This window comes from Sceloporus undulatus, chromosome 6 (genome assembly GCF_019175285.1).
Source record: "Sceloporus undulatus isolate JIND9_A2432 ecotype Alabama chromosome 6, SceUnd_v1.1, whole genome shotgun sequence".
Lineage (NCBI taxonomy): Eukaryota > Metazoa > Chordata > Lepidosauria > Squamata > Phrynosomatidae > Sceloporus > Sceloporus undulatus.
The window spans coordinates 12,283,450-12,297,772 of NC_056527.1; the positions used below are offsets into that span (position 1 = coordinate 12,283,450).

At 39.3% G+C, this 14,323-nt stretch overlaps 1 protein-coding gene across 7 annotated transcripts in view; it reads left to right on the plus strand.

Annotated features, from left to right (window-relative positions):
* Window positions 1-13,828, plus strand: part of RNF32 (ring finger protein 32) — a 32,323-nt gene extending 18,495 nt beyond the window's left edge. For all 7 annotated transcript variants that reach the window (XM_042475026.1, XM_042475022.1, XM_042475020.1 and 4 more), the window contains 4 exons: window positions 928-1,052; window positions 1,916-2,024; window positions 11,724-11,891; window positions 12,912-13,828. In XM_042475026.1, coding sequence (XP_042330960.1) covers window positions 928-1,052; window positions 1,916-2,024; window positions 11,724-11,891; window positions 12,912-13,148 — 639 coding nt within the window. In that variant the 3' untranslated portion in view covers window positions 13,149-13,828. The remainder of the gene's footprint in view (window positions 1-927; window positions 1,053-1,915; window positions 2,025-11,723; window positions 11,892-12,911) is intronic.
* The last annotated feature ends 495 nt before the right edge of the window (window positions 13,829-14,323 follow it).

The following is a 14,323-nucleotide window of genomic DNA, read 5'->3' on the forward strand; positions in this document are numbered from 1 at the left end:
AAAGGTGGCAGAAATCAGGTCAGAACCATGAATGCAACTGTTCAGCAACTTGTTCACAGGGAACTACTATAATAACCAATACAGAGATATAGAAGCTGACACCAAAAAGAAAGAACAAGAGACCTCTTTCACAAAATCTGAGAAATCAAAGGAAAATTTAGACTAGGGGAGTATGTTATATGTCTAGTAGGAGAATACATTATATGACTTAGTACAAATAAAAAGACGATTGAAATAATGCACCAAAAAACTATATAAAAGAGATGAAAGGATGGCGGATTCAGTAAAAGAACATGAACTTGGGAGAAATAAATCACCAAAAACAGATGTCATACTGATAGAGCTGCCCTGAGGTACAGAGACACAATCTACTCTTTTTCTAACTAAAATCTATCAACTAATATGGAAAACAAAAGAATGGCCCACAGATTGGAAATGGTCAATATAAATTCCAATTACCCAGGAAGGGGACACCAGGGAATTCAGTAAGCACAGATTGCATTACTTTTCCATGCAAGCAAAGTAATGCTCAAAACTCTGCAACAAAGACTTTTGCCATATATGGAGTGAGAAATGACAGATGCTTCATAGATGTTTAGTTACAATAATTTACTGTTAAGTTATGTTAAGTCTAGCTTCCTTAATAATATAAGATAGATAGGAATTATCAGATTGAGCCGTGTTCCCACTCCTTTAAAGCTCCTGGAGAAAATGGAGGGGTAGTGATAGATCAGCTCTCTTCAGCTCCATCCCTCAGCCCCTTCCTTTGGATTAAAATGTATAATTATAGCATCATGAACCTTTCCTTATTCATGGTGATAGTTCTTGTGTGGTCACTGCATATCCCTGCATGCACAAATACTGTGGATAAACAGAGAAAGTGCTATTCTCAAATTAATTTTGAACTAAATACCTTTTTTTTTAAAGGCATGTCTGAAAGCTTTTGAAAGATTTGCAGGTAAGAAGACCTGCCCAATGTGTAGAAGAATCCAATATCAGACTCGAGTAATTCATGATGGAGCACATCTGTTTAAAATAAAGTGTGCAACAAGGTAAGGATGATTCACAAGTTACAAAACTGCTTTAAGCAAGAAAGGTACATGCACAGAAGATACTATGCAATGAGTTATGGGTGTAGTATTAATACCCCAAAGTTAGAGAATTATATTTTATTTTGTCATCTAATAATCATCTGTTCAAATAGCCATGCATTATTTTTAAATCATTGGGAGGTTGCTCAGAAAACAGGCGATGATTTGCTAGTCACATGCCATATAAAATGGTTTGTGCAAGTGCCTTCATGGGATGCGGTGAGGTGGTGGGTAGTAGGGAATGTTAGTTTCTCACACTGGTAAAATGCTAGAAATTACCATTCCCTTCACTGTAAATGTTTGTCATTGTTGTGTGGATTGTGGTTGCAACAACTTCAAGGATACTTAACAAACTACCAGAAACACAACTCTAACTCCAGTACTTTTAAAAATATACCTTCATCTCCCAGAATCCTGTTCCGACCCTCAAACCACTATATGACCCTGGTTCTCATAATGTTGCTACCCACTGCAAATCTTTCTAACACTTCAGTAGTAATAACTGGTGTGTAAAGTAACAAAACCACAAAGTATTTAGTCTCAGTCCCTAGGATTATCTCTTGTATGTTCAGGAGAACATGTCTGTCATGTTTCAATAATGATGGAAAACCATTATTGAGATGTATTCTGAGTGCATGGTGACAATGTTACATTCATTCATTATAACTAGTATCATGATGCATCTGACAGAGTATTTCTCACCCAACTCCCCTGCCCCCGCAAACTAGGAACCACCTCAAAAATAAATTGAAAGTTTATAAACTACATTTGCACATGTTACTGTTTTTGGAGTTGTGAAAGATCCTTATCTTTTCATGCCTCAGAATTCAAGCTTTCTGGAGGGGATACATTGTTAGAAAATGGTATAAAAAATTGAGAAAAACTGTGCCTCCAAAAGATGCCAAGTTAAGAAAGAGATTCTTTGAAGAAAAGGTATGTGTGACAATTATTTATTCTTAACTATGATTTTCATCTTCATTCTCCCAAATGTATGATGGCGCTATGGAAATAAAATAAGTTTACTGTTCATCAGATTACTCAGAAGCATGAAAACGTCTATGACTTCTATCTTGCATACATCACTAAGGCTGCATCTACACCGCAAAAATAATCCAGTTTGACACCACTTTGATTGCTATGACTCAGTGCTATGGAATTCTGGGAATTTTAGTTTTGTGAGACATTTAGCCTCTGTCAGAGAGCACTACTATTCCCAGAATTCCGTAGCATTAAGCCATGGCAGTTAAAGTGGTGTCAAATTGGATTATTTCTGCAGTGCAGATGCAACCCACTATTTTTTTAAAATGTAATGTTTTGTATCCAGCTTTAATTAGGGTAGAACCAGTGAAGTCAACAGGAGTTAAGTCCCATTGACTTCATTGGGTTTCCTCTATGCTTGACTAAACCTGGATACAACAAAATCTGGTTTATTAGCTGGAGAATTTCTTCTCTACATGGTTTATGTTTTCTCAAAATTTTTCTGCTAGTTAACCATTTTTACTGGTTGTGTTATGACTCTGCCACAAAATTATTTGCCTCTTGCCCATTTTTAGAGAACAACTTTTATCAGTTACAGATTTTAAATGTGCCATGAACCTTGTAGTGTAGCACATCAAAACTGCACTAAGACAAATCCATCACCTCTGGCTGAGTGTTCCCCAGACCATGCTTGTTCTTGTCTTTCTGTGACCTTTCCGGTTTTGATTTAGGTTGCTTTTGGATCTATGAAAGTCATTTTTCAATGCATAGACCATATCAGTCATAAGGTATGATATGTTGTTTAAATATTTCCTCATCTAATTAAAAAACAAATGCTTTGCTCTTGTCAGAGTAAATACCATTTTTCACCATGTGAGGGCATATTTAAACAATATATTTATCATAGAAAACGTATATTGTATGGGAAAATCACCTCAAGGTGACCTTATCATGAAAAAAGGAACATGTTAATTAGACCACAGTCTTTATCCCAACTGGAAATCTGTAGAACTTGAAAAGGTGCACCAGGAGAATTAGGGATAATTACTTGCTGAATACAAAGAAGGGTGTTTGATGGCTAAAATCTTGGGCAGGGGCAGGTAGAAGATAGATCAGGATCTACTGCTAGATCTCTGGGTGATTTACAGTAGATCAGCAGGGATTTTAAACTGTCAGTTTAATCATGGCTGCACAATAAACCGCTATCCACCCTAAATCTTATGCTGAGATTACCAAAATCAGGATGACCAGGATTAGACTGTTGCCTGGAAGGCTGATGAGCTTCATTCAGTTCCAACACTTAAAACAAATTTCTGAGCTAAGAAGGGATGTTTTGCACCAGGCTCTGGTTAATGGATCTCAGATTTCCAGCAAGGGAAAAAAAAAGGGGGGGGGGAATCTAGTCCATGAAGTATACCCATCTAGAGCATCCACACCACTAACTGATCTTCCAAAATGTAAAGCTTGTGTCTTCTCCATTGTTCTTCCCTCAAGTTTCTTCTGGTTGTGTGGTTGTTGTTGTTTTTAAATCAAACCAACTGTTCCTTAGCTGTTAAAATTTCCCCTTCTCACTAATGCAGAGACACACAAATGTTAAACAGCTTTAACATTTTTAGTTACAGAACAACAACAACAACAATAATAAAATATTTATTTATATCCCACCTTTCCCTTTTGAGGATCCAGGCAAGTAACAACAGTCCAGTATAACATTTAAAAACAGTAGTAACATAATCCCAATCCCCTAGCCCTCCCTCCTGCTAAAATACAAATAAAACGTCATACTATATAATAACAGTAGCAGTATCACACATTACAAGACACAGCTACATTTATTTGGGGAATATGTGTTAATTCTAACTCTTTCTTACTTATCCCATTTTCTCTTAACCTTTTTTTCTGTACATCAGATAATTCCTTCCTCCCTGTATCACCACAGTATCTACAGCCTCTGATCTGTAAACCCTCTTTACTCCACTCAGAGACCAACATTTATCTTTGCTGTCTACCTCCAACCGAAGCTACACAAACTTGTTGTGGTCTGATCCAGCACCTAAATTTATCTCCAGCCCTGACAATACAGAGACTTCCTGAATCTCTATCCTAAATCTTGACTGCTCTCTTCCAACAAAAAGGCCTATTATTATTATTATTATTATTATTATTATTATTATTATTATTATTATCATCATCATCATCATCATCATCATCATCATCATCAAATAAAGAACCCAATTTATTTGTCTTCTTTTCTTGTCTGTGTGTTTCCAGTGAGCTCAGTTCTTTTGATAGTCTGCAGATCCTTTGTTGTTGTTAACTGCCCAGATCCCTTGTCCTCCATTGCTCTACTTAGTTCCTGCACATTGATGCCTGTGATCGCCCTGAGTGAGTCTATCCATGTGGCATGAGTCTTCCTCTCTTTCTACTACTCTCTACTTTTCCTACCATTAATGTTTTTTCTAGTGATCTGTGCCTTCTCATTACGTGACCAAAGTACGACAGCCTCAATTTGATCATCTTGGCTTCCAAGATTTCAGGCTTAATCTGTTCAAGGACCCATTTGTTTGTCTTTTTGCCTGACTATGGCGGGTTACAGACCGCCATTTAGTACGTAATGAATACGTACTAGGGTTAGGAAGGTGCGGTGCTTCCGCACCCCCCTAACCCTAGTACATATTCCATAAGTACAACATGGCGGCGCCCCTTCTACACGGGGGCCGCCATGTTTACGTATCGGATGCTGTGCGTCCGCACGTGTCGCGGCGTCTATGACGTCGCGAGTCCGCCCCTGGCACCTCACGACGTCATAGAGGCGCCACAGAAAGAAGCTCCATTTTGGAGCTTCTTTTTTGCTCCACAAGGGAGCTGCGCGGTGTGGCTGCGGCGGCTCCATTACGGAGCAAACGGCGGCGGCGGCAGACCGCCTCAAAGCGGAGGTCTATAACCCGCCTATGGTATCCTAAGTACTCTTCTCCAGCACCACACCTCAAATAAGTTGATTTTCTTTCTGTCTGCTTTGTTAATTGTCCTGCTCTTGCATCTATACATGGTGATGGAGTATAAATGGCTTGTACAATTTTCGCTTTAGTGCTCAGTTGTATATCTTTACTCTTTAAGATCTTGTCTAGTTGTTTCATAGCTGTTATTCTCATTCCTAATCTTTTTATAACTTGACTGCAGTCATCATTTTGGTCAACGTTTGATCCTAGGTATGGGAGCTCTTTTAACTTCTTTGATTTCTTTATTGTCTAGGCTGAATTTATATATTTCTTCTGTGGTCATTATTTTTGTTTTATGTTCAATATTAAGTAATTTGTACTTTCGTCTTTGACCTTCCTTCATAATAGTCCCATGTCTGTGATAACTTCTTGCTACTATTATGGTGTCATCCAGGAAAGGGATACTCCTTTATTTCCTTCTATATATAAATGTTTTCTTCATCTGCCTGCCTGCTTAATGTTCTAGAGTAAGCTAGAATGCTGGAATGGGGGAGAAAGTGTCTGTGCCCCAGCTTCCTGGCATATCAAGTTTGATGGGCAGGTAACCAATAATCTTTATCTGCAGAAGAAACCACTTTCTAATTCTTTCCTCATAGACAACAGTACCAGTGAATCATGCTACAGGTCTGCATTTTTTAATCAATTTCCTTGCTCGTTTCCATGGTTATCCAGCCTCAGTTTAGCTAGACAAAAGCTAGTAAACAGAGGGTTGATTCCAAAAAGATGGAGTATCTGTGCATAGGTTGTTATTATGCTTGGAAATAAGGTATTATAAAGGATTGGATTCCCTTTAAATGAGTTGGCACATAGCCTAGTAGAACTCCTTGACTCGTTTTAGAGGTCCAGGTAGCCTTGGTGGCTAGAAATCTTTTAGTTCTGTGTGGGTCACCAGCCTGAAGGAGATAATATAGCAATTTTGGTTCATGTTTTGGAACCTTCAAAACATTTGGATTATTGTAATGCATGGTAGATAACGTGGAATCATTAGCTAATATAGAATATGACAACAAGGACTACAATTTGTACAGCCAGATAGGTGAATTCGTATTACTCTAAAAGAGCTGCACTGAGACCAATTGAAAATTCTGGTGTTTTCTCCTAGTACCTTAAATAACATCAGGGAGAGAATCTTCTTTGTTGCAGGACACCAATTGTGGAATTCTTTCCTCATGGAGATGCAACTGACACTTTATATTCTTTTTGATGCCAGGTGAAAACCTGTCCATACGCTTAGGCATTTTATATAGGCTTATTGAGCCAGTTGAAACAAACCATCTATTTATGTATAATTTGTGATTTGATACTGTAATGCTTGTTATTTGCAATATAATGTTTGCTATTTCTGTCCTTCAAAATCTCATTGGCAGATACCTGCAACATGAAAATTAGGAAGGATGAAAAAGGCCATAGCTAGCACCAGTTTATACTGTATCCCAAATTAGGTTTGGACACCTTACATCCTATTTATCTGCATCTCCCAATCTTTGTCCACTTTCTCTAGTCTGTAAAATCATGACAAGGTATCAGTGGGTATATTCATGCAGGAGCAGAACAATGGCATATCGATTCCCTGCTCAGCCAAGGAACCCAGCCTTGGGAAAGTCACATACTATTAGGCTCAGGGGAAAGCAGTGGCAAACCTCTGAACAAATCTTGCCAAGAAAACTCTGTGATAGGATCACTATGGCCTGTTACAGACAGCCAAAATAAAGCTGCTTTGAGTCACAGTGGAGATATGGGGTTTCAATGATGCATGCGTCCTAAGAGTCCAGAAGCCACACCAAAGCCATGCTCCAGTCCAATCATATTCTATATGATTGAAACACCATATCTCCACTGTGACTCGAAGCAGCTTTATTTTGGCTGTCTGTAACAGGCCTATAAGTCAGAAGTGACTTAAAGGCACACAACAATGCGGCAAGAACTTGAATTTCATGATCAAAGTATCTGAACAAAAAGGGTTTTTTGAGCCACACAGATCTGTATTAAATGTGAAGAAAAAAAGGATTAATCAGTGTAAGTTCTGGCTAACTCAGCTAATTTTCAGTTTTTCTGGTTTTACTACCACACTTTTAAGTATGTGGAGCACAATCTTCTGCCCATTTACCTGGAAGTAAATTCCTTTGATCTCAATGGGACTAATTTATGAGTAGACATAATTAGGTGTGCAGTTATCAGGCTGTTATTGTGAAACCGGGATATGTTTCTAGATTGCAAATCTGTGTTTAAACTAGAGATTTTATCTTCTCAAATGGCAATGGAATAAAAGCACTGAAGTTAAGAACATAGGTAACTACAGTACTTTAAATTTATCTTTTATAGAGTATATCCATCCACCTCCTTTGACAAAGACACAAAAGGGTCAGATGATGTCCTGGTAGAAAAATTCCAGTGTTAGAACCTTGTGTTTGAAGTGACAATGCTAAGTAGAGTGCATTTTATTGTCTAATAGTACAGTAGTGTTTTTACATTAATCCACTGATGATCACACTAACTTAGATCAAAGAGACAGCAAAAGGTTACGGCTACCAAGCTATGCTAATTTTTAACACCAATGTATACACCAAGTGAAGTGTTGCCTAGAATTAAGTGTGTTCTGTAGTGAATTTCTTTGATCCTCATCTATAAACTATGCTTGTATATGTCATCTGTTTGAGGTAAGGTCTTTTACTGCTGTAATTAAATCTTTTCAAATGCATTACATTATCTTCTGCCTTGCTAGCAATGCAGACCATTGTTAAGGAAGCTAGGTATATTATTGGTAAAATAGTTTAGCTCCCTCTTGTAGCTGCCTTCTGCACCACGTGACTTCTTCCCAACAATTTTAATTTAAATCTCACCAAACAGCATAATGGTCCAGGAGTTTGTTTAACCATTTGACTTCCTTTATCACATAGAGATGGCAAACATTCTGTTGCTAACTTGATGTAGCTCCAGGCAGCAAGGCTAGAAGGATATTAAACCAGTAAAAGCTTATCAATTGATTCATTGATACGCTGTAAATTCCAGCCTTTTCATTTTACTTTTAAGTCAACACATTAGTAAGCAATTTGCTGACATAAAGATGGATCGCTTTAAAGGGGCTCCCCTTTGGCAATGTTCATCTCAGTGCTTTTGTGTGCGTCTTTATTTAATCATGCTGTTGGGCATCGCCTAAAACCTGTGACTGATGGTGCTTTACATGTAGATAAAAATATTTAGAATGCATTCACTTTGTCATGTTGTTCAGGTTGAAGGGCAGAGAGGTCGCCAGAGCAGACATATAATAAATTACACAAATATAGAACAGCCTTCTTCTAAGAAATTAAATTTTCTCATTTTTAAAATGGGGGTTTTATTTGTTTTACCTTTTCCTTTGAAGAACAAATAACATGGATCCTATGTTGTCCAGCTGTTCATGTGGGGGGAAGGTCTGCCAACTTCCGTCTTCATCTTTAATGCCCTGCACCATATCCTACATCATTTCCATCTGTCATTTAGTCAGCAGCACCAGATAGGGATCAGGGTACAGTAGTAGGAAAGAAAGATCTGTGTGATAATGGAACAAAAGTTGGTATCTAAGTATTTGTTGTTTAGGAGAACTTGTAGTAAGATAAAAGTTTATAATAGTTTTTTTCCTCCATTCTACGAAGACATTTTCACAAGTAACTTACTTAATTTATACCCCCACCTTTCTCCTGACATGCCCCCCAAAACAAATTACAAAAATTTAGTTCATAATGGCACCACAGTTGTATGCTAACTTGATGCAGAATTCAGTAGTGGCTATTTTTTTTTTTAAAAAAGTATATTTTTCTAACCAGAAGAGCTTTTTCATTTTTTAAGGTGATATGAGATATGCCAAACGCTGTGTCACTCAAGGCAATTGCTTCGTGTCTGTAAAAACTGCCACATTTAATTTATAGCAGTGTGAATGCTAATCTACAGAGTATTAGTAACATGTTTAAATAGTAAAGCTTCTCCTGACTCAAGAGGAGCAGGGAACACCTATGGAGGTCTAGTTTCAAAGGTAATTCTGAAAGTCTTCCTCCTACATAGTACTTTCTGAATCAGGAGGCATAGACATGTGCAGATACTATCAAAGCTGCATTTTTAGCTGGATTGGGCAACTGCTGCAGATCCAGGGCCTACTTTTCAGGTTTGTGTTTGGGGGTTTTTATGGGGGTTATTATTCTGAAATTATACATTACCAGTTAGCTACATAGATGGGAAATACCATTGGCCCCCCATATCCACAGATTCTTTATCCATGTATTCAACCGTCCACGCCTTGAAAATATTAAATATTTATATTAAAAAAAAATATAAATTCTAAAAAGTAAACCTTGGTTTTGCTATTTTATATAAGGGACACAATTTCACTATGCCGTTGTATTTAATGGGATTTGAGCATCCACCAATTTTGGTATTCATGGTGGGTTCTAGAACCAAACCCTAGCAGACACCAAGGGCCCAGTGTAGTTTGTAAAACAGTTGAAATTAAAAATTATGTCTACATTAAATATAATGAAATATATTTAAATACATTCACTCATTATTAACAAACAAAATCCTCCATGCCTTAGATACATTTTCCCTTAAATATACCACATCACTTTGTTTTTTCTGCAATAGAGTAACACAACTACTTCTCTGTAACATACAGTCATAGAGTTGGAAGAGAGCACAAGGGCCATCCAGTCCAAGCCCTACAATGCAGGAAGACACAGTCAAAGCATTCCAGAAAGATAGCCATCCAGCCTCTACTTAAAAACCTCCAAAGAAGGAGATTCCACCACACTCCGAGGGAGTGGGTTCCACTGTCCAACACCTCTTACTGTCAAGAAGTTCTTCCTAATGTTGAGGTAGAATCTCTTTTCCTGTAATTTGAACCCATTGCTGTGTCCTAGTCTCTGGAGTTGCAGAAAGCAAGCTTGATCCATCCTCAATATGACACCCCTTCAAATATTTAAACAGGGCTATCATATCACCCCTTAACCTTCTCCTCTCCAGGTTAAACAGCCAGCTCCTTAAGCCACTCATAAGGCATGTTTTTCGACCTTTAACCATTTTGATCACCCTCCGGACATGTTCCAGTTTGTCCACATCCTCCCTGAATTGTGGTTCCTGAACTGGACATAGCATTCCAGTTGGTCTGACCAAAGGAGAGTTGTACTGCTATTTCCTTTGATCTAGACCAGGGGTAGGCAACCTGCGGCCCGCGGGCCGGATGCAGCCCGGCAAGGCCTTGGGACCGGCCCCAGCCTGGTCCTGCCGCCGATTGCCGCTGGGGCCTTTGGCGTCTCGTGTGAGGGGCATGGTGGGGCAATTGCCTATAGAAGCCTCAGAAACATGCATTTATCTTAACATTTAAAAAAAAATCAGCAAATTTTTTTGCGTGTCCTCTATTTTTTATTTAAAAACTGCCCTCCATTTGAAAATGTCCTACATTTGTCCTGGTTTATTTATTTATTTAATTTTTTTTTAAAAATTATTTAATTATTTTTTGGCTTCGGCCCCCCAGTTGTCTGAGGGACAGCAACCCGGCCCCCGGCTGAAAAGGGTTGCCTACCCCTGATCTAGACACTATACTTCTACTGATGCAAACTAGAATTGCATTTGCTTTCTTAGCTGCGTTCTCACATTGCTGATTCACGTTCAGCCTGTGGTCCACTAAAACCTCTAGATCTCTTTCACATGTACTGCTGACAAGCTAAGTGTCACCCGCCCTATATTTGTGCATTTCATTTTTACTGCCTAAGTTAAGTGTAGTATCTTACATTTCTCCTTGTTGAAATTCATTATGTTAGTTTTTTGCCCAGCTTTCGCATCTGTCAAGGTCATTTCATCGGCAAATTTGACAACCATGCCCTCTATTCTATCATCCAAGTCATTGATAAAGATGTTGAACAAAGTTTCTGATGCTCTAGGCCGCTGCAGATCTAGAAAATAAGATACATAAAGCGCCACCCCACACCAAAATGCTAGTACTTATAATGGCAAGAAACAGAAATATTTCCTGTACTTATGGTATGTTTTGATACATACTTGATTTCTCGTCCAAAGCCTTGGCTTACATTCCCTTCCAGGGGTTTTGGACAAGTGTTCCATAGCCCCATTCTGGCCATTCAGGCATGGGCAGCTGAGAGTTGTATGTAGCACAAAACATTTGATCTAGAACATTAGGCCAGAGAAAAGCCTAATTACCATAACAGATTGAGAAATAATTTCCCCTCAGGGGAACCAGTATTGAAAACAGGAAAGAGTAAGATTCTTCTAGGCTGGTTGTGATTCATGATTTAAGGTGAATCTTACTTTCCTGCATAGAACAGTTACATGAATTCTTTGAGGTCCCAGTTATCTGTGTCAAACCAATTACAGTGGGGCCTCCGCATACGCGGACTTTTTATAAGCGGCTTTGAGCGTACGCGCTTAAGCCGCTGGGCGCGCGGGGCGGAAGGGGCGGCACGTCCCATTCAGTTGAATGGGCGCGTGCGCCTGTTGTGCCCCGCACACCTCCGCGCCGCCGTGCACGAGCCCCATTGTTTACAATGGGGCTCGAGCATAGGCGGAAATTGCCATATGCGGCGGGATCTGGAACGGATCCCCCGCGTATGGCGAGGTTCCACTGTACATTCCCCTTTCAAGACTAAAATACTTTATCTTAACTGTTCAGTTTACAGAGATCTGCCAACGACTGTTGAATTCCTATGATACCCACATAGATGAACTCTTCTCTGAGATTGATTCTACTGTAGCTGCAAGTCAAGATGTGTTTCAGCAACTAGACAAGACATTTGGCACACTCCTAAGTGAAGATGAGTGGGAAAGGATACAGATGCAGGTTGGTTTTCTGGCACAAATGTTTCTTGGCTCAGGCAGAGATGTACTTTACATTTTTGTATTTTATTGCTGTGTACAACAGATGGCAGTTTTTTATGTATTCATTATTCACATCAGTTCAGTGTGGTGCACAGTAATGGTCCAGTTTTACCCTCACTGAGTGGGTATTACATTTGTATGATCATTCGAGTGAGCTTAGTGGTTGAGCAGGAAGGTTTTTTTTCTGATCCAGGTTCAAGCCTTTTAACACATTTGCACACAATACAGCGTGCCCTATTCAGGCAGCAAGACCAGCTAATGGGGGTCACCTTTTGTGGGGTAGCACAACAGCTTTGGACTGCTGTGATGGGAGGTGATCGATGCTGAGCCTTTCATTTTGGTCAAATGTTCGTTTATGTCAAGGTATTTTAATTTCTGTAAATGAGTTTTATTCCTGCTATTTTGTAATTTTATTCTTTATGTGGTATTCTCTGGATGACCTGAGCAATCCACACTCATGGGTTTTCCCTTTATGCCAACTGATCAAGATTCCTGTGGTGGAAAGCAGTTGAAATGAATTCTTTGGGCTTTAACATCACAGTCTAGCACCTGTGCCAATGAAGAATGTACATACCTCATTAGTTGTGTCAGTCCTGCTGAGCATTGACATCTTAGCAATCTATCAGGGACATGATCCAACAGAAATGGGCAAGGGCTGTTCTGTACTCTTAAGTTATGAAAATCATCGGTAGTGTGTTTTGTAGCACACACAGGATTAATACAAAAATGCAAATTTCAAAGGTTCATAATCTAGCTAAATATATCCAGATCATAATCTAGCTAAAGTAGCTTATTCAGTCAGTGGGGATTTGGCAAGTCAACAGTTGATTCAGTAGGTCTGCTTTAGTCAGGATATATAGCTCAATTTAAACCAAAGCATATTACTTTTCATCATGTTGAGTCATACTTCCAGCAAGGCCACTCAGATTTTTTGCTCAATAATGTAGTGTTTTCCAAGTTTAATATCACTTTTTCCCCCCAGGCTTTTCGGCAAGATATAGTTGACTGCCCAATTTGCATTATGCCACTCAGCCACCCTCTTCTTCAGGATGAACTGTCCCAAGACAGCTGCCAAACATACTTCCGTCAGATTGTTCTGCTTTCCTGTTCTCATATTTTTCATTGTACTTGTCTTCAAGCATTTGAAGAGTTTTCCTTGGGGGAAAGACCTGCATGCCCTTTATGCCGCTCCTGTTATCAAAAGAAAATTCTCAACTAACATTTTAATACAAAATAAATGTGTATATATATAAAGCATTAAAAGATATACTAATTTTTCATCCAAAGTTCCTGTTCAAGCCAATCCCCTTTGTGTGCATATATGTGCAATTCTGGAAAGAGCTGTAATTTTCTTAAGGCAAGATGGAGTATCATGGATTGTTGTGGATCATAACATAACCATTGAAATGAGGAGATACAAGTTTGGGGGGTTTGTTTGTGGGCACTGGCTCTTAGACATATCCGTGAAAGCTGTCCAAGTCTATGCAAGAAATAGATGATAATGTCATAGCAGTAATAAGCCAGGATCTCTAAAATTCCTCTTCACACAGAGCTCCCAATATTGGAGTGCTGATATGTTCAAGAAAGCTCAAACCCCAATTTCTTAAGTAATCCAAAGAAATTTTTGATCAATAAAGTATCAAGTAATCCAGACATACTGTTTTCTGTCTAAGCAATCAAGTACAGTATGCCTGCGTCAAACGCAGGCGCGCTGTATGAGGTTTTCGGCATATGGTGAAAGCTATGCAGGAGCGCAAGGGGTGGTGCATCCCATTGTAACTAATGGGGCGCACGCCGCCACATGCATGAGCCCCAGTTAAATGGGCTTGAGTATATGCAGTATTTGGTTTACGCAGGGGAGTCCAGAACGGATCCCCCACATAAAGCAAGGGCGGACTGTATGTTCTAGACCAGTGATTCCCAACCTGTGAGTCAGGACCCCTTTGGGGTCGAACAACCCTTTCACAGGGATCTCCTAAGACCATCGGAAAACACATATTTCCAATGGACTTGGGAACCGAAACACCGCTCCTTTATGATTGGGGGGTCACCACCACATGAGGAACTGCATTAAAGGGTCGTGGCATTAGGAATACTGCCATTCCTTCCAGTCTCACTTCGGCTGACTACTTGCAGATGAGTCCCACAGGTGCAGTGCTATTGCCATTGGAATTTGGTGTCCAAGGGTATTGAAACCATCCTTTCTAGTAACAAATATTATTCATTAAATAACTCTAGTTGGAGACTTGCTGCTGCTTCTCAGCCTATGTCATCATTATTATTATCAGGTAAATCACCCAAAATGCTGTTGCTGTTTTCTCCACTGTGCTTTAGATAAGAAACAGAACTTGATTTGAATGACCTCAGGGATTGTGATCATGGACACTGAACATC